This window comes from Equus caballus, chromosome 12 (assembly GCF_041296265.1).
Source record: "Equus caballus isolate H_3958 breed thoroughbred chromosome 12, TB-T2T, whole genome shotgun sequence".
Classification (NCBI taxonomy): domain Eukaryota; kingdom Metazoa; phylum Chordata; class Mammalia; order Perissodactyla; family Equidae; genus Equus; species Equus caballus.
In genome coordinates, this window is record NC_091695.1 from 41,983,651 (window position 1) to 42,002,098 (window position 18,448).

The window sequence follows — 18,448 nt, forward strand, 5'->3', positions numbered from 1 at the left end:
TGGTGAGGCCGCCCCCACAGACGGCCTCCACCAGCCAAGCCACACACGGGGAGGCAGGCAGGGGGCTTCCCTAATGAATGTCTCTCATTCCCCAGGGAGAAGGGGACAACTGGGGCCAGGTGCTGAACGCAGGTAACTGGTGCTGCTGCTGGTGGTGGCAGAGGGGGTTTAAGAGAAAAGAATGAAACAGACCCAGAAAACCACACTGCTCTTTTATTCAATGGAACACCCCCCTTTAACGCAGTGTTGAATCATATACCAAAAAAAAAAGCCCAGAAAAGTTTCTGCGGATAACCCAGTGAAGAAGACGCGCATTATACATCATTGTCAACATAATCACTCCATGAAGAGGAAGGGGGGGAAAGGAAGCAGAACGAAAAACAAGGAGCTCAAACCCCTAGACACTGCAAAACATTCAGACGTTTGGGATTAAAATAAAATGTAAAAAGAGCCTTCCAGGAAGGAGAGGAACAAATGGCATCGAGGCAGCTGAGGCGCTCAGAGAGTGTGGACCGGACTCTGTGGGCTGGCAGACGAGCCCACTGCGGCCTGGGCAGCCCCACCGACCGCCAGCACGGGTGCCAGGATGGATGTGGACTCGGGACCTGGAGATTAACCCACTACTCTACGAGGATGGCAGACACAAAACCCCACACTTAAAAAAAAAAAAAACAACAAACAACTTCGGGGGTGGCTATGGCACCTTGAAAATCTCAGAACCAAAGGAACACCCCCTCCCCACTAGCCTGACATAAATGGCCAAAGCCTTTGCCTAAAACCATTTGCTCCTCTCCCCTTGGAAAGAGAAGAGCGAGGAATGGAGAAAAGGGAAAGGAATCTAATCGCAGCAGAAGACCGGGGAGAGCACCTCCTTGGACGGAGTCTGAAGAAAGGAAGAGAGAAGGAAATAACAAAGGAAAAAGAAAAAAATTAATAAAAATTTCACAATATGGAGCCAGCGTGTTCCGATTCCGTCCACAAAAATAACTCAGGCTGCTTTGCCGAACCATCCTGTCCACCAGGGGCGCTGCTGAGGCTGTCTGCCTGGAAGGGTCACCAATGGGCGCGGAAAGTCCTCACTCTCATGGCTCGGGCCATCGCCGCCGCGGGGAGGGATCCTGGCGGCCCGGTTTGGGAAGAGGCAAAGGGAGTTGGGTGAGGAGAGAAAGAAGACAAAGAAGACACTCGATGCTACGGGGCGCCAGGAGAGCCCAAGCTGGCGCCCCTACTACCACCTGCCCGTTCCCAAGCGAGTCCTCAGTCGCTTGGCCCAGCCCGGTGCGTGCACACACACACATGCGTGCACACAATCACATGCGTGCGTCCCAATGTCTGGCTCCATATGGTGAGGTTCGGCGTGTGTTTAAACGAGACCAATTCTCTCTCTATATAATATATATTTTCTTAAAAAAACCGAGTCTAGTTCTGTGGTGGAGGCGGTGGGGGAGCTGGAGGCATCCCGAAGGGCGGCATGCCCGCCACCCCCATGCCCATCATGGTGACAAAGTTAGAAGGGTCCATGGGAGGCGGAGGAGGAGGGGGTGGGGCATACATCATGCCGGCGGAACCAGGCGGCGGAGGCGGCGGAGGGGGAGGGGCCCCGGGCGGCAGAGGCGGCTGGACCCCGGGGGGCAGGGGCACCATAGTGGGGTTGCCTTGCATCTGAGGGGCTCCTGGAGAAGCTGCGGCAGCCGCCTGCTGCTGTTGCCATGGCGGGATGGACCCTGTGCCAGCGCTCGTGGTGGTAGTCGTCGTATCTGGGGTGGTAAAGAAGCCCAAGGTCACACGCGCGGGGGCACACCGCGGCTCTCTGCGGCTGCTGCCTTGGGATGGGGGGCGAGGGGCATCTGCTCCTTGCTTGGCATGCGGTACGGTGGTGGGGGGCGGGCGGGCGGGGCTGTCTTGGTGATGGGGAGTGGTGGGGTGGGCAGGACTACCCTGGGGTCAGCCTCGAGGTCTCTGGGCTTAACAGAGTAAGCCCTTTGTCACCAATGCCCCTGGAAGGGCTGAGGGGAAGGTACCAGACACAAGAACCGGCTCTGACATCCCTCCGCCCATCCGCCGCCACCACCGAACGGCACATTCAACCTCAAGGCCACAGCTACTCTCCCCACTGCCCGGTCCCATCCCGGCAATCTCTCAGGCCCCAGTCACAACCCTCTCCAGAGCATGCATGCACCCCTCCCTCCTGACCCCCGGGCATATGCGCAGACTCGGCCAGGCCGTGAGCGCCAGGACTTCTGGCACCCTACCTCCGGCGGCAGGCTCCCCTCCAGGCCCCGCAAACCTCTCCCCAGACACAACCACGCCGAACATCAGCTCCCCTCCAAGACCCCCAGAGGCCACAAGGCCCTTTCTGTTCACCCCCAGCAGAGACCAGAGTCTCATCCCAAGGTGTCTACCCGCCTGCGAGGTTCTTGCTCCTCTCAGCCCCACCCCCCCGACCCACCCACCCCCAGGAGCCCAAAATATTCCACTCACTTTGCTGCCATGGCAAGGGGGTACTGGAAGCCATACTGCTGCTGGGCGGAGGGGGTGGCGGAGGCTGCTGCTGCTGCTGTTGCCATGGGGGAAGAGGACCAGAGGGAGGGGGCGGGGGCTGCCCACTGGGCGGCGGCGGCGGTGGCGGCATCATGCCCATAGGCGGCGGCGGCATCATACCTGCAGGTAGGTGGAGGCGAGAGTGAGGCCTCACGGGAGGAGAGGCTGTGGGACAGGGCCCCACTCACTCCCAGGCCTGGGGAACACCCCCACAGTGAGCAGACCACAGGCTCCATTACCTTTTCCTTGATGCAGGCGATAGACCCCAGAGCCCACAGGCGTACTTCCCAGGTACTGATCTTGATGGAAGGAAAGAGCAGGGACTTAGCAGGACATTGGAACTGGCTGGGGAAGACTCCCCCACCAAGAGCTTTCTCACTCACACAGTGTGCAATCACTACCCTCACGAAAGTAGCTCTGGAACTTTGCTCGTAAGAGGCAGGCCCGTGCCTGCCCCACAAAGCAATTCCGTCCTCAACCAGATAGTCTTGCTCCTTCCAGAGCCCGAGCCTTCGAGAGACACCCAGTGACACTAGGCCGCTTTGAGAGCCGCTTCCAGCCTGCAGCGACCTGCTGTAACCCTCGCTTATCCCAAAGCCCCAAGGGTTCTGGTCTGACACTTACTTACCCATTGGAGGAGGGCCATGGTGCCCAGGTGGGTGGGGGCCCTGGTTCATCGGTGGCGGTGGCGGCTGCATCCAAGGGGGTGGGGGTCCATTAGGGTTGTGCTGCATGGGATGTCCACCATGCCCACCTGTCAGGCTGGGTAATGGGTGTGGGAAGCTGTGGGGGCCACCTCCAGGCCCACCAGGACCACCTCCGTGCATGCCATGGTATGGCCGACTTTCTGAAGGGCCGGAACTCATCCAGGGTGGGCGGCTCTGTGTGGTGGACATGAGAGACTACGTGAGAGCATTTCCCGCCAACGTCCCTGCCTGCTCCCCCTGGTGGCAACACTGTTCTTTCGGCTATGCCACAGGACCAGAACACAAGGACAGGATCTTTCCAAAGCGACAGGTCCCCAAACCTCCTGACATCCCCAAAGAACAATGTTGCCAGCCATGTCCATCAACCTGCTCTGCCCAAAGCACCTGGCCACAGCTCCCAGTCTCTGAGGAAGAGAATGGGGGGCCAGACGGCGAGAGGCAGCCCCTGAAGCTCACCGGTGGAGGTGGGTTGTTGGCGGGAGCAGCAGGCCGAGGTGCGCTGGCCAGCGGGGTGGTGGCAGGCCCAGAGGTGGAGCCCACAGATGCCGGTACGGGCGCTTCACCCAGCTCAGCCATGAGGGACAGATACTCTTTATCCATCCGCGCTTTATCCTGAGCAGACTGAGGATCACCAGGCCTGATGGCGGGGTGGGGGACACAAAGAGAAAGGAGAAAAATACTCTTTAAGAAAGAATCATTTACCCGGAGAACTTTACACAGAGAAAAGTTCTGAGGAATTCAATCATCCTTTCCAACCCCTTCCTCAAGATAGCCTCATTCCATCTTGAGTTCCAGGCCCGGCTCTGTATGTGGGATGACCATATGTATGTCTGCCACAGCAGAGACCCCTGGGGCAAGAACAGAGGAGACAGTCAGCGCCAGACCACGGCCAGCCACGCCAGCCAGGAGAGCGCCACTTCTTCCAAATAGCAAGTTGCATCGAATTCTACACTCGTGGCTCGAAGGAAAGGGTGTCTATGCCAGAGCGGCTGCCAGATCTTCCTTAACAAAGCCTTCCCTGTTTGCCACCCAAAGTGGAAAAACGCTGCCATCAAGTGTCGCTTCACAACCCGTCAAAGATCTACAGATTGCTTGGTCTTCTTAAACCAATCTTAAGCAGCAAAAGGCAGTTAATTTCACATTGAGCCACAGCGAGAACACTTCTGCCCAGAATTGAAGTTTCCAGTTCTCCAGGGCTCAAGATGAGCAATAAAATAGGGGTGTTCTACACAGGCTGTTTCTAGGCATCCTCAGCTTTACATTACCCCACTCCAGACCACCCTCACAGAAAGGAAGCTTCTTTTGGGTCCACAGGTTAACAGCAACCAACCAATGTGCTACAAGAGCTGTCCTGTCCCCCACAAGCTACCAGGAAGCCCCTCCAGCCCTTTACCTTTGGAATTTGCAGTCAGAAGCAATGTGGCCAGCCCCTCCACACTTAGTACACACTGTGGTATTAGTAATGCTGCGGGTCTCTGAGCTCTGCCAGGGTCTCAAGATCCTGTTGAGAAAAAAAAAAGTCAACTCGGGGGCTACGGCCAACCTCCCTGCTTGCACAGTTCTGCAGGTCTCCATGCACTCCCCGCAAGCTGATCACACACCTGTTGTCGTCTTCCCGCAGGGTCCCGTTCAAGCGAGCCAACTCCCGAAGCTGCATCTTCCGGAGATCATTCTGGTCCTCAGGGGTCTCAATACCCTGCTTCAGGATGTTTCTTATCTAGTAGAGATGCAAGAGGCAGTCATGGAAGCGCCAGGACCACCACCTAGATTTCTGGCGGGAGGCTTCCTTTCTGGCACCCTTACCTGTTCCACTGCTTTCTTCACATTTTCCATGGTATTGGCAGTCACCAGGGCATGAAGTGGCTCATCTTCTCCTGGCAACATCTGGCCATCTTTGCGCCCAACTTTCCCTTCTTTTACAGACCCTTTCCCCCGAATCATAATCTTGGCATTACACTCCTTCTCTATGTTCTTCAAGGTGTTCCCTCTGTCAGAGGCAGAAAGAACGGAGTTGTTACACCTGAGAAGCAAGTTCACAGGCCAAAGGGGACAGGGCCGGGTTGATGAGGCATTGGTAGGAAATCGTGAGAGCAGAGAATTGGATTTTCCCACCAAGAGCTCCGTGATCTCTAAGTTAAGGAGAGCCACAGCAAGCCTCAGATTTGACTTCTCTGCAGTAAGATGGGGAAGTTAAAAGATTTCCTCACAGAAAGGCATGAACTCAGCCAAAGCAAACTACCAAAAATGAGACAGTAAGCCACCAATGGCACCCGATTGGGCACAAGATAGACACATCTGCCAGGTTCTTAGAAATTCTGTATCCCATAGGATAGCAGTTGCTCACCTGGGCCCAATTAGCAGCCCCACAAAGTTGATTTCTGGATACTCATCTTGTGGAATCATTACTTTATCGCTCACACGTGTTGCTGGAGGTCTAAAGAAGAAAACGACTCAGATTCTGCACATTTCTTAAGCGATAACACAGATAATAGTGACTATAACATAATATAATAGTGACTATAATAGTCACTATTTCTTCCAGAACTAACCAGTGGCACCACGTGTTAATTATAGGTGATCTGAAGTAAGAGGTGAGAAGTTAGTACCAAAATTGTTCCACCAGATCCCACACAAGCTGCATGTGTCCTTGCCCCAGGCGACCTAGCCCTCTGCTTACTTGTAGTCTGCAGGTGGCTTGAAATCAGGGTTGAGAGCAACCATTTCCGTGATGAGGTTATGCCGCTCCTCTTCCAGCTTTTTACGGGTGCGGAACTCGCGCGTGTTAAGCCGCTTCCCCTCGCTATTGTAGATGGGCTCAGGGGAAGGGGACCTGTGGGAAGCAGACCCTCGTTACTGCTCTGCCCTCACTTCTCTCTCGTTCCCACATGGGCTATACTAAGTCTTCCCCAGCCCCTCTGCCTCTCAGCCCCTAACACAACACTCTTCGGAGGAACCGACCATAACGTGTGCTATTCAAGATCGTGTGGAATGGGGAGATGGAAGCTGGCTTAGCGTTAGGCGGACTGGGGTGTGTGTGAGAAAGGAAAAAAATGGTTTTGCTTCTAAAAGTGATGAGAGGGGGGAAAAAAGTCTGTTCTTCTGGGGGAAAATCTTTGGACTGTAAATGGCAAGGACAGTATCATCCTCTGGAGTCTTCTTGCCAAATACAGATTTTCTTTCACTCGAAAAAAATTTACAACACTACAACTTTATAAACCACAGAAACCCCAAGTTTCGGTAAAATGTTAACTCTTGCAGAGCTCACGCCCTGTCAGGAAGAGCGTCTGTACCCCTACCACATAGTCACTATGAGCTCTTTAACCCAAGGCCACTGCAGCTACTTGGCCCCACAATGGAGAGAGATGGTTCAAGGCTTCGTCTCTGCTTTTCCTTCAATGGCCTGGCTGGCTGTGTCCAAGGCCCAGGAGTCAACCTGTTTTCTGGCTGTTCGAGGTTGGGGAGTCTGGGTAGAGAAAAACGTTAACGTGCTAAGGCAGCTTCTGAGAGAGGCTGCGAATGCAGATTTGGTCAAGTACTTGTCTAGGGTCTGAACCTGCAAACGGCAAGGGGGAAACCTATGATTCTCCACCAGAGTTTACAAGTCCAGAAAGCAGATTCTCTCTCTCCCTTTTTTTAAGGAGTAAAATGCTGTTGCTACAAGTAAAAAATAGTAATGATAAAATGGTCAGTTTACCACAGCTGGATTTTGCGGTAATAAAAAAAGAGAAGTTACACTCCTAGAATTCTGAGTTAAGATTACAAAAAGGACCATAGCTTGATATTCTGAATGAAAATTTAGTAGCAGCTGCAAGAAGGGAAGAGACCATGTGGATCAGGTTATTAAAAAAACATCCTGAAAGTAGTCAAGACTCCTATACCCTTGGTTTAGTTGAGAGAACCTTGCCTAGTTGGAGAGCAAGGACTGAACTCGGCTGCTCCCACTGTCTTCAGCCTAAAGGGAACCATGTCATACCACGTTACACACACGATGGAATACAAGGTCAGGTTTGTTCATGGCTATGACGGCTAAATGACACCTCCGTTTCTAACATTTGCATAAACTGTTAGCACAATCCATTAACAGTGAACACAGAAGCAAACATTCCCCAGCTCATCAGACTATCATCTTATACATTTAAGTCTATAAGAGATTTTAAAACATTTTTAACTGTGCAACTTAAGCAACATCAAAATGGTATAAAGTGGCTTAATATTGAGAATACACCTTCTTAAGAAATCATCTCATTAAGGTAAAAAACTCATGCATTTCCCTCCAACCTGGGCTCAAAAGCAAACCGATGAGGCAGTAGGGCCTCTTTCAAACTGAATACAAGGGAAAACAAAACCTCTGCTCTGGTTTTATTTCTAACATGCTTGACATTTCTAATTCCCACCCCACAGCTGTCTAAAATGAAATTAAGCGTTCCTGCCTAATCACCAAAACAAGTTTTACCAGTACCAAATTGGTCGTTTAAAGGCCTTAGAGCAGTTTAACCTCTTCCCAAATTGTGGATGTGAAAGACAAAAGCTAGTATTCTAGAGGTTAGATTGGCCCGACTTCTTCACTTCAAATAGGCATCAAACAGATCAACTAAATGCTAATCCCAGTTCTCTAGGAAGCAAAGAAGCTTTGTTAAAAATTCAACCTTTTGAGAAATTGCCTGGTAACCTGTAGACATATTATTAAAGGGAAAAAGGCCAAAAAGGCACTAAACAGTTGTGGTCTACAATCTACAATGCAAATCTTAAAAAAAAAAAAAAAAAGTCAAAAAGATATATAAACCATAACACAACCCTCCAACCAAAATCTGCAGATGAAAAAATAATAAATTTAATTAAGTAAAATTAAAGAGCCAATATGGAGAAATAAGTTAATTTGTTTCCTGGCAAAAGCAGCAGAAAGATGCATAGGTGAGTGGCTTCTAAAACCATTACATCATCTTCCTGATTTAACAACCTATTATCAGCTAACAATAGCCAAAAACACGACTTGTTAAAGCAAAGTGTTTTCAACTATGTTGCATGCACAAAGAAATTTCACCAAGAGAGGCATACTACCCTTCTATTAAGGGGACCACATTTTAGCTGTTCAAAGACCAATTAGTCAATAAAATTCCTGTTTAAAAAGTTCATTTTCTTCAGACTTTTTACTTTTCAGAGGCGAAAAATCGTAAACTGAAATGAAATGACCACAGCTGTTTGAGGACCATACTCCCCATTAAAAAATAAAAAAATGGTAATTTAGGGTTGGTTGCTTGCCTTCTTCCCAAAACAGGTGAGAATATTCTGGCCCCTCCCAACATCCCCAGGCAATGGCCAAGGCTGAAAATTAACTGGCAGTGAAGGAAGTTGGTTAGAAATCCCATCTATTTTAAAACCATCTCAAAACCATGAGCAGGAAAGACTGTGGCAATGAGCTGACCAGATAGCGTTTCTGGCCTGCTCAAAAATACTCTTAATCCCTGCATCGTGTACCTGTGAGAGAAACTCTATACCCTGGGTTTTCAGCCAAAGCAGGTACTGAAAAGGCTGGTTAACGGGCCACCTCACTGTCCCTATGGGTGGGTAAATCAGGTTAAGATCTATATGCTTACCAATTGGAAACCAGTTGTCCATTTTTCCGTAACTCTTTATTCTGCTAGTCATTAAGTTTCATTCCAATTTTCTAACTGACGACTGACCACATAGATTCTAATTAAACCCTAGTCCCCAGAATGGTCAGAGTACCAGTCGTCTTACTAGGATTTTATTGAACTGACACAATATGTTGCCACCAGTAAAACGTATTGAGAAAAAGGTAAAAGCGTTACTGTCAGCTGGTTAAAACTGTTTCCCAACCTGTCCTCAGGGTTAGGGGGGATGCCCAGGTCTCCTGTGCGCAGTTTACGAGTCAGGTCTTCTATCTGCAGTTGCACTGGAAGAAACCAGGTTAGGAAAGAAAAAAAAGGATGGAAAAAAGACAATGTTACCAAAAAACATCTCAAATCTCAACAACAAGCATGAAGAACTCGGAGACTTTGAAAGGGACGACTGATCAGTGACACATTGAGGCAAAAACCCCCAACCACCTATCGGCAGGAGTCCATTTACATCTATAGGTATTTTTCACTTCAAAATGGTTATCACTTAAGGAAGCAAACAGTTTGTTGGAAGAGGGGTTAGCAGTCTACTGTTCACTACAGCTAACATCAAAGCAATTCTGACGAGGTGTTCCACCTCTCCCTCCCCACCAAGGCTTGCTACACAATTGGCACCCAGAACCAAAACCACAGATGCTACCACCAGTTCCCCGTTCCCACCAAATTGCTTTGTTGAGGGCAAGACTCTTGAGAATTTAGTTTTCTTCATTAATGATTAAGCATAGCCCGAAATGAAATCCAATTAACATGGGACAAGGAAAAATATCAGTTGAACAAAGATCATTTTCATCAATACCAGGCTTAAAATACCTTAAACAAGTAAGACATTTAATAACCAATTCAACACCTCAGAGAAGTTTGTACACACTTTCTGTACAACCAGATCCATAGTAGTAAGGATCTCCCAGTACCTGCTTTTACTCAGATTTTAGATGACAATCCATATACCTTAATCAACCAACAACCGTAAGATGCAACAAGTCTGTTTTTAGACTTGCTCCTTACGCAGGGAGTAAGAAGGGTGTAGAGGATGGAAAGTGTGGGTCAAGAGAATGCGTGTGGCCCTCAGACCTTGACAAATGAGACTGTACGTGGAAAAGAGACGGGGGTTTCACAAAAGCTCAGTGACCCCAGGGAAATGTTACCCAGGTGATTTCTCAAGATAGCGGGAACTGCAGAGCCAGGGCACTTCCTTCAGCGTGCTGAACACCCAGCTGTTTCCTTACCTTTGCAGTCAGTGACAGTTCCAAGCACGCATCTCTAATAAGGGCAAGACTTACTGGGTTGGGTTAAGGTTCAGTTGGCTCAAAGATAGGATTAAATGTGTGTCTAACCCAAGACACCCTTTTACTTTTAGATATAGCCCTACAAGGCTACACCACACACCCATTCAAACTCTGAAGAAACGAAAATCTGCATTAATAAAGAGAAAATGCTGGGGACATTCTGCACAAGGTAGTGTGTACGGTGAGGGACAGAAGATGAGGCAGACACGGGATTCCCTAAACCTCTTTATGCCAGAAAAGTTCTCGCTTGGTAATCAAGTACTAACCTCAACAACTGAAGGGGAAAGCCACCTCCGCGGGGGCAGACAGTCTTCCTAACCCTAACGGGACTGCAGGGGGGTGGGGCCTCATCTCAGGACATGGCTGGCACTTAAACCAAAAGGTTGCTACCTTCCTTAGAGTGGCGATCTACTCTGCCTGGCCTTTCCCTCTACTTTTGATTATGGCTATAAAGTGCCCTCAGAGCAGGGTGCATTAACTCCCTCCACAGAAGGAGAACCAGAGATGTAAAAAATGACTTTGTTTTTCCCATTTTATAAGTCTGCTTGGGTTCCTGGGGTATCATTCCACTAGGGACATCTTCACAAGGTTGCAAAGACTCAGATCCATCTAATATCAGACATAAGAAGGTGGGTGGGAGTAGATAGGAACAGTGGAAAAAGGAGAAATATTAGCACCGTGAAAAGGAGGTAGACAATTCCAACACCTCAAAATTCTCAGCCATCTAAAAAACCTAAGAAATTAAGATCCTCAAGAATAACAACATGCTGGCCTTGAAGCTTTTTATTTGTAAAGGCCACAGCCTCAGAAACCTTTGCCTTAATTTACTCCAAAGGGGTGTTGACTTGCTTCATAGGCAATGTTTATCAAGTGAATTTTTGAGACAGCTGCATAGGTACACAAATAAAGGCAAAACTTACATTAAAAATAAACCTTGTATTTAAAAAAAGGTAGTTGTGAGATTAACTTCAACTCCATTGTGGACAGTCATTCTTAATTCCTGAAATTTCTCAACAGTTAAGAGCTTTCATCCTACCACTTCATTCCATTTCCAAGCGGTATTCCTTTCCCAGCAGAGTTTTTTGAGAGTAAATACAAGAGCCCTCATTTTAAGACAGCTCTCCAAAGACCAAAACAAACAAGATGCTGAAGGGAAGGTTAAATTCAACAAAATGGTAAAAGGGGTAAACTGTAAACACACTTTCAGAACTGAGTTTTTTTTCCTCTCAGAACCTATAAAAAGTAAAAAACCGCATTTTAGGGGAAGGCAGGAATAGGAAATTCTGTGAAAGGCCATGCTGTGAAGAAGGTACCTGGTTTACAACACCTGCAGTGTTCTCCACTGGGGCCATGTCCAGAGAGGCATGAGACACTCACCTCATCAACTGGCCATGAGCAGCAGCTGAAAAGGCTGGGGGGGGTGGGGGGGGGGGCTGTGGCCTGGGGACTAGTCTCACCCTAAGTGGGTCCCTCTACCTTCCTGGCACTCATGGAGAACACTGCTGTTATGAACAGACCACAACAAGGAGCTGTAATGCAGGACTCAGTAAAAACTGATGGATTATGTCAAAGAAAGTACACCTGACCATACCTCATCTCAGAAAAGTAAACTTTACAATCTCAAACTTTCAACAGATAAAAACATTGCTTGGAATACACAGTAACAACCGAAAATGCATCCGGATGCAGAACGTGTATTTACCTATATAAGCTCTCTCTTGTTCCCGAGTAAGTCCAGGGGGGATAACTGTAGGCATTCCTGGAATCACTGTCTTTTGTTCCATTGTGTCTTGGTTCCAGCGGCTTCTCTTCCGCTTCTTACTTGGGAAGTCTAAAGGCAGACACAGTCCGTCAGGTCAAATAGAAACCAAGAAAGTTTACCAAGACGTAGTTCAGGATACCTGTGACATTACACACAACCTCACCAGGCTCTGAAACTGAGACCTTGACCTAAAGTTTAAACGGCCAGAGAACAGGAGACAAACCTGAGAAGTCAGGGACACACAGCCACTACAAGGGGACCTGGATCCAAAAGGTTAACATCTCATATTTATAATTTTTATCCAGAGAAATCCCGCAAAGTCCGTAAACAAGGTAACAGATCTTAACACACAGTTTCAGATAGTAAAATAACGTGTCGAGAAGATATAGACTACACCATAAATGCATTAAAAACCCCAGGGGAGCCGAGAGCAGCTGAACCACCACAGACAAGTTCACAAAGCAATACTGCTGGCTCCCCCCACCTCCACCTCCCCACCAGTCACCTTCCTAAAGGGCCACAATACAACTAAATCTACAGTTACTGAGAAAGCACCATTCTTCCACAAAAATCCCTTTTTTCTTAAGTTCAGCCAAGACCAACATTCAATGTTCCTGGCCAGATGGACACAATGTCTGAACTTATGGTTGACAGAGAACAGGCGATGCAATAGGAGCAAAATCCTCCTTCCCCGATACATAGGCCAAAACTCCCTACACACTTGGTACACACAAGTCCTTCTACTTCCCAAAGGGAAAGCCCCAGCAATCGCGAGGGGGAGGCGGGCCAGACTTCTCTAGGGGAATTGAAAGGAGATTAGGAAAAAATCGGAATTCCCTTCCCCAAAAACGAGCGGCAGAAGATCGGACCGAACCATCCCCTGAAGCCGTCCCCCCCTCCGGTTCTCTGATCTGAAAACCCTCCTTACTGCAGAGGCAGAGGAGCCACTCTTGGTACTTTCTTCCCCTCCCGACCCCCCTACAACCAGAAAGGGGATGCTCCACTTCATCAGTTGAGCCTTTCACGCCCTGACACGCACCCCCAGCACCCCGTCCACCCACTCGACCCCCTCCACGAACGGCTGGCGAGGAACAGGGGGCCCCCCAGCTCTTAGGCCCGCCAAGCCCGGCAGCCACACTGCGCATGCGCACAGCAAGCCTCTTCCAGCCCCGCACTCCCCTCCCCCCGCGCGCGTGCGCACTCGCGGTCCAAGCCCCAGGCCGCGCGCCCCGTGGCGCCTCCGCCCGGGCCTCCCCGTGCGCGCGCGCGCCCCTGCCGCGTGCAGCCGCCGTCGCGCTACCGCGCGCCCCTCACCCGGCCGGGCCCGTCCGCGCGACGCCTCTCGCGCTCTTTCGGCCCGACTCACGTCCGCCGCCGCCGGCCGGGCGGTCCTGACGCGGCGGCGGGTACGCGGAGCCCGCGAAGGGCGGCGGCGACGCCGCGGGGAGGAAGGCCGCGCTCAAGGCCCCGGCCGAGCCCGCGGGCAGGAAGGCGACGGCCGGGGCCCAGCAGCCCCGCCCAAGGCCCCGGCTCGAAGCCCCCTTTGGGCCCGGGAAGGGGAGGGAGGGCGGGGGTGCCGAGCTTACCCAGCGGCGTGGCGTTCGCTCCGGTCGCCATGGTGCCCCCGGGGACTGGCACCGGCGGCTCCTTCGCGGCGGCGGCGGCTCCTTCGCGAATCTTCTGGGGGGAGGGGACCCGACTGCGCTGCCGCGGAGCGCGCGGAGCCCGTCCTCTCACGCGGCGGGCGGCGGCGGCGGCGGCGGCGCGAGACGCACAAAGAGGGAGGAGAGAGGGCGCCGCGGGGGCGGGCCGGGGGCGGCGGGGCCGGGGCCGGGATTGGGCCGGGCCGAGGCAAGGGGTCGGAGTCGGCGGCCTCCGATTGGCGGAGTCTTAGCCCTCCTCGGTGCGCGCTGGGATTGGCCGGACCGTTAGGCCAGGCGAGGAAATGGCGGCCGAGCGCGGCGAACGGGGAGGTGTCGAGGCGCGCACTTCATTTGTTACTGCGCGGATTGAGCTCGGAGTCCGGAGAGGAGAGGAGGGGGTGGGGCCGACTCTGTGACGTCGGGGCCAAGAGCGCTCTCATTGGCTGAAGTTGATGGAGTCAATCAAGCTCAGTTGCGTCGTACTGGCATGGGATTGGCTGTCGCTGGTTGGCTTCTTTTTCTCCACCCCCTCCCCCGGAGAGCAGTCTCGCTGGGATTAAGCGAGAGGTCGCGGCGGAAAAGGCCCGGCCGAACGGGATTGAGGGCGGGGGAGGAGTGGGGCCGGAGCGCGCATGCGTAGGTGGGACAGCGGCGCCCGTTCGCTCCTAGCTTCACCGTCGACCCCCGGTCCCGCACGGAAGCCCTAAGTGACGTCAGTCTTCAGTTCCCATGGTAACCCGGAACCGGGGAGAGGGGGTGGGGCCGGCGCGCGCCCCTAGAGCGGATCCGTTGACGCCGCAGGTGAAAGGGACTTCCTGTTTTCTTTGAAAAAATAAGAAGTGGGGGAAAAAATGCTATAAGCTTATTGAAAGATTAAAAACGATATCTGAGCCAACGGAAGAACGCATAATCTTAGGTGGAAAACAGTATAAAGTTGTCAACCCCAAAATGCGTTCACAGATACAATGCATTTCCATTAGAATCTTAACGGAGTTGGGGGTTGATTAAATCATCTCAAAATCATGTAAAATAACTAGGAAAACCGTGGAGAAACTTGTACACAGGTTGATGAGGGGCTTGCCTTTCCAGATAATACGGGATAAAAAACAGTAAAGAAACAACGCGGTGTTGTAGGAAGGTTTAGTGCAATCGAATAGGGTCCCCAAGTAGGTTCCCCACGTGTAGGTAGAAATAGCACAAAGATGGCATTTTAAGTCAGGAAGGAAAAGGTCTAGCTAATAAATGGTACGGAGTCCTCAATCTAAACAGTAAAACGGACGTGGAATGCGATTCAGGAGACTGTCGGGGTCATCTAGAGGTAGAGGCTTTATGAAGACAAGTGTAAGGGAGGAAAAACTTTTCCTCTACCCTCCTTGGTTCTTTGGCTGGCCTAATAATCATATTAACACAGGACAGATTGATGGGAGAAAAACAAATTTAATTATGCAAGTTGTGAGAATGTGAGACCCAAAGAAGTGACCGAAGCACACAGTTTTTATACCTTTTAGACAAAGAGGCAGCAAATCTGAAGAATTAACGAGACAAAGAAGGCTGGGCTTGGGGTAGTAAACTGTTGTAACAATGTTTGTTTATGTAGCCTTCTCCGCCCTGAATTCCCCATCTCTGGTGATAAGGACGTCTCTTCCTCCCGTAGAGGGAGGGTACCTTTCAGATGGGACGTTTATTTCCTGCTTTCAGGGGGACAAAGGAAGGTCAAAGTGTCCTTGCACTGGCTGCTTCTTAAGTAATTTAACTCAAAATAAATCAGTAGGCCAAAGTAGCATATTTGGGGGCGGACTGCCCTGAACCCCGTCACAGGAAATTCAAACCAGAAAGAAAAGGTATACTTCGTTACCAAAGAAACTAAAAGTGTATGATAAAAGTTAACAGACAGGGGCTGGCCCCGTGGCCGAGTGGTTAAGTTCGCGCGCTCCGCTGCAGGTGGCCCAGTGTTTTGTTAGTTCGAATCCTGGGCGCGGACATGGCCCTGCTCATCAGACCACGCTGAGGCAGCGTCCCACATGCCACAACTAGAAGAACCCACAACGAAGAATACACAACTATGTACCAGGGGGCTTTGGGGAGAAAAAGGAAAAAATAAAATCTTTAAAAAAAAAAAAAAGTCAACAGACAATAATGCATTAGGGAAATGTGCTTGCTGTACGTATGATAAAGAGCTAATATCTATAATATACAAAGAAGTCTAAAAACTAATTAGAAAAGAGACAAAAACAATAGAAAATGAGCAAAGACGATGAATATGAAGTCTCAGAACAGCAAATCCAAACAGCCAAAAAATATGAAAGCGTACCAACCCCCCAAGAAGAGAAATGCAAATTAAGGTAACAATGAGGACTCTTCATAACCATCAAAATAGCAAAAAACAAATGTGCTGGGCCGGCCCGGTGGTGCAGCGGTTAAGTGTGCAAGTTCCACTTCAGTGGCCCGGGCCAGTTTGGATCCCAGGTGCGGACGTGGCACCACTTGGTGAGCCATGCTATGGCAGGCATTCCCACATATAAAGTAGAGGGAGATGGGCACCGGTGTTAGCTCAGGGCCAGTCTTCCTCAGCAAAAAAGAGGAGGATTGGCCGCAGATGTTAGCTCAGGGCTAATCTTCCTCAAAAAAAACCAAAAATGTGCTAACACCTACTGCTGTGAATTTCTTTTTGGGAAAGCATTCTGTTGTCTATTAAAATTGTACCCCTTTCAGGAAAAATTAAAAACCCTTTCGATGTAGCAGTCCCACTCCTGGGACTCTGCCCCAAGGCAAGGCCTGTGATTATATAATATTGTGTGTTCAAGGTCTTCTCCTGCAGTTACTGCAGCTTTGTTTGTCATGGCAAAAACCTGGAAACCGAATTTCCATCAATATATGAATGGTTGAACAAACTGGAATATCCATAACCTGGACTATTAGGCAGCCTTGAAAAGTAGTTAATCCATACCAACATAGAGAGGTTTCTGTGCTGTATTATTATTAAATGAGAAAAGAAGCAGAGAAATAGATATTACATGATCTTGTTTTTATAAAACAAAGCCCATATATGTGCATGGGTGTTTGCATATTATTATATGAGTATAGAGAAAGCTATGGAAGGAGACACACATTTTCAGCAAAGACATTGGAGAAGGAAACACATACCTAGAAATTGTCTAATATATTTTAGGAGCCCAACATATTTTTTAAATGTGTTTCATACTTTTTAAAAATGTGTGACATGGTCCCATTTGTATAATATTATATATAACTGTATAGATAGAAAGAAATGCATTGAGGGGACAATCACCAAATTTCCAATGGTGGGGGATCTAAGGTAATTTTTACTGTTTTTCCTCCTCTTTCTAATTTTTTCTAATTTTTATACTATTTATATAATAAAAATGAAGCTAATATCGTCGACAAGAAAGGAGAAATATAAAAGTTTAAATCATCTGTTTGGAGGAAAAATGAATTTATGCAGTAAATATAGCAAATTCTATGAAAGAGGGGAGAAAAGAGTCATTCAATGTTACAGCAGATACTGAGTTGAACAGCTTGGTGGATACGACAGTAAATGAAATTCAGTCCCTGCCTTGCAGAAAATCACAGTGTGGCAAAGGAGAAAGACAAATGCACAAAGAAAAATACACTGTTAATACTAATAATGATACCTCCTTACTAATAACGGGGAAGACTGCAGCTGGGGCTGTCTCAGGGGGCGGCCATTTTCACTGCTTCCTGGTCATTTCAGTTTAATTTTCTCTTTTATCCAGGATTTTCTTGGGAGTCTTTTTTAATTACCAAGTTAAAATATTTTGGTCATCTTTTTATTATTAATTTCTATTTTTGTTAGATTTCTGCAGAATGTGGCCTTAAAAATCTCTGCTCTTTCAAAAAAGTACAATTTTCTTTATGGTTAAATGTATGATCAATTTTTCTAAGTGTTCCAAGGACAAATTAATGGCTAGGAGTTTGCATTTTGGCTAGTCCAGCCTCAGTTCTGAGTTCTTTCACATGGAGTAGCTCATTTCATCCTCACTGCCACCTTTGGAGATGACTACTGTCTCTAATCTATAGATGAGAAAACTGAGGCATGAAAAGGTTAGGTGACTCCTTCAAGGTCCCACAGTCTCCCAGTACAGTCTGCTGGTCCAAAACTCTTCTGGACAGAGCAGGATTGGAATGCAGACCATGCCACTTTCTGGCTGAGGACCGTTGAGCAAACTTCCCCATTTTGAGGCAAGTTGGAGTCCTGCAGACCAGGGCGAGCCATCCTCCAGCTGGCAGCTTGGGAAGGCATTTAATCTCTCCGTGCCTCAGTTTGTCTGTAGAACACAGATGTCGACCAACACTACTCTCCAGGGTGCTATGCTGATTCAATGAGATGAGAGGGCACAGTTGGCTTTCGTGGGGTGTCTCCTGAGCTGCGGGGGCAAGGATTACGCCACGGATGCTTCCTGATTTTATACAAAGGTGCAGTATCATAAAAAATATCTATCTGGTCTTTGTCCTCAGATCCTGGCCCAGAGTGTCAAAAACCCTAGGGAGTTCCTAAGTGATAGGAGTGTCTTTCATTATTCATGATGAGCCCCTTTGGACTAATGAGTTTAGCTAACAGGGTGACTCACTGTCAGCTCTGAGGGCCCTGAGACAGCTTTGGGATGGTGCCTGGTCACCAGAAAACACAGCTCTCAGCCCCACCCCCCACTTCAGGGGCTGGAGATTGCATTCAGTCACATGGCCGGTGATTTAATCAATCATGCCTCTGTAATAAAGCCTCAATAAAAACGCTGAACAACGAGGTTCAGAGAGCTTCCGGGTTGGTGAACATATCAGTGTGACAGGAGGGTGATGCAGCCTGCCTCTACAGGGACAGCAGCTCCTGGGC

General features: G+C 49.2%; 1 protein-coding gene and 1 long non-coding RNA gene across 23 annotated transcripts; one reads left to right on the forward strand and one right to left on the reverse strand.

Moving 5' to 3' along the window:
- Positions 1-195: 195 nt before the first annotated feature.
- On the reverse strand, positions 196-14,274 carry SF1 (splicing factor 1). 22 transcript variants are annotated; one of them, XM_070230089.1, is made up of 14 exons: positions 13,522-13,970; positions 11,876-12,004; positions 9,087-9,162; positions 5,926-6,078; positions 5,593-5,682; positions 5,052-5,235; positions 4,850-4,965; positions 4,642-4,749; positions 3,705-3,885; positions 3,170-3,443; positions 2,781-2,835; positions 2,482-2,661; positions 1,553-1,757; positions 196-1,118 (listed from the first exon to the last, which is right to left on the reverse strand). In XM_070230089.1, the coding sequence occupies exons 1-14, from the start codon at positions 13,550-13,552 to the stop codon at positions 1,083-1,085; spliced, it is 1,818 nt and encodes a 605-aa protein (XP_070086190.1). In that variant the 5' UTR covers positions 13,553-13,970; the 3' UTR covers positions 196-1,082. The 22 variants fall into 22 exon arrangements, with proteins under 22 accessions (XP_070086190.1, XP_023510129.1, XP_070086187.1 ...); XM_023654361.2 differs by having other exon boundaries at positions 2,781-2,840; XM_070230086.1 differs by having other exon boundaries at positions 2,781-2,840; positions 3,170-3,422; positions 13,522-13,969.
- Positions 14,226-15,700, forward strand: LOC138916737 (uncharacterized). The gene is made up of 2 exons (XR_011424079.1): positions 14,226-14,310; positions 15,520-15,700. It is a non-coding gene; the product is annotated as an uncharacterized lncRNA (long non-coding RNA).
- Positions 15,701-18,448: the final 2,748 nt, after the last annotated feature.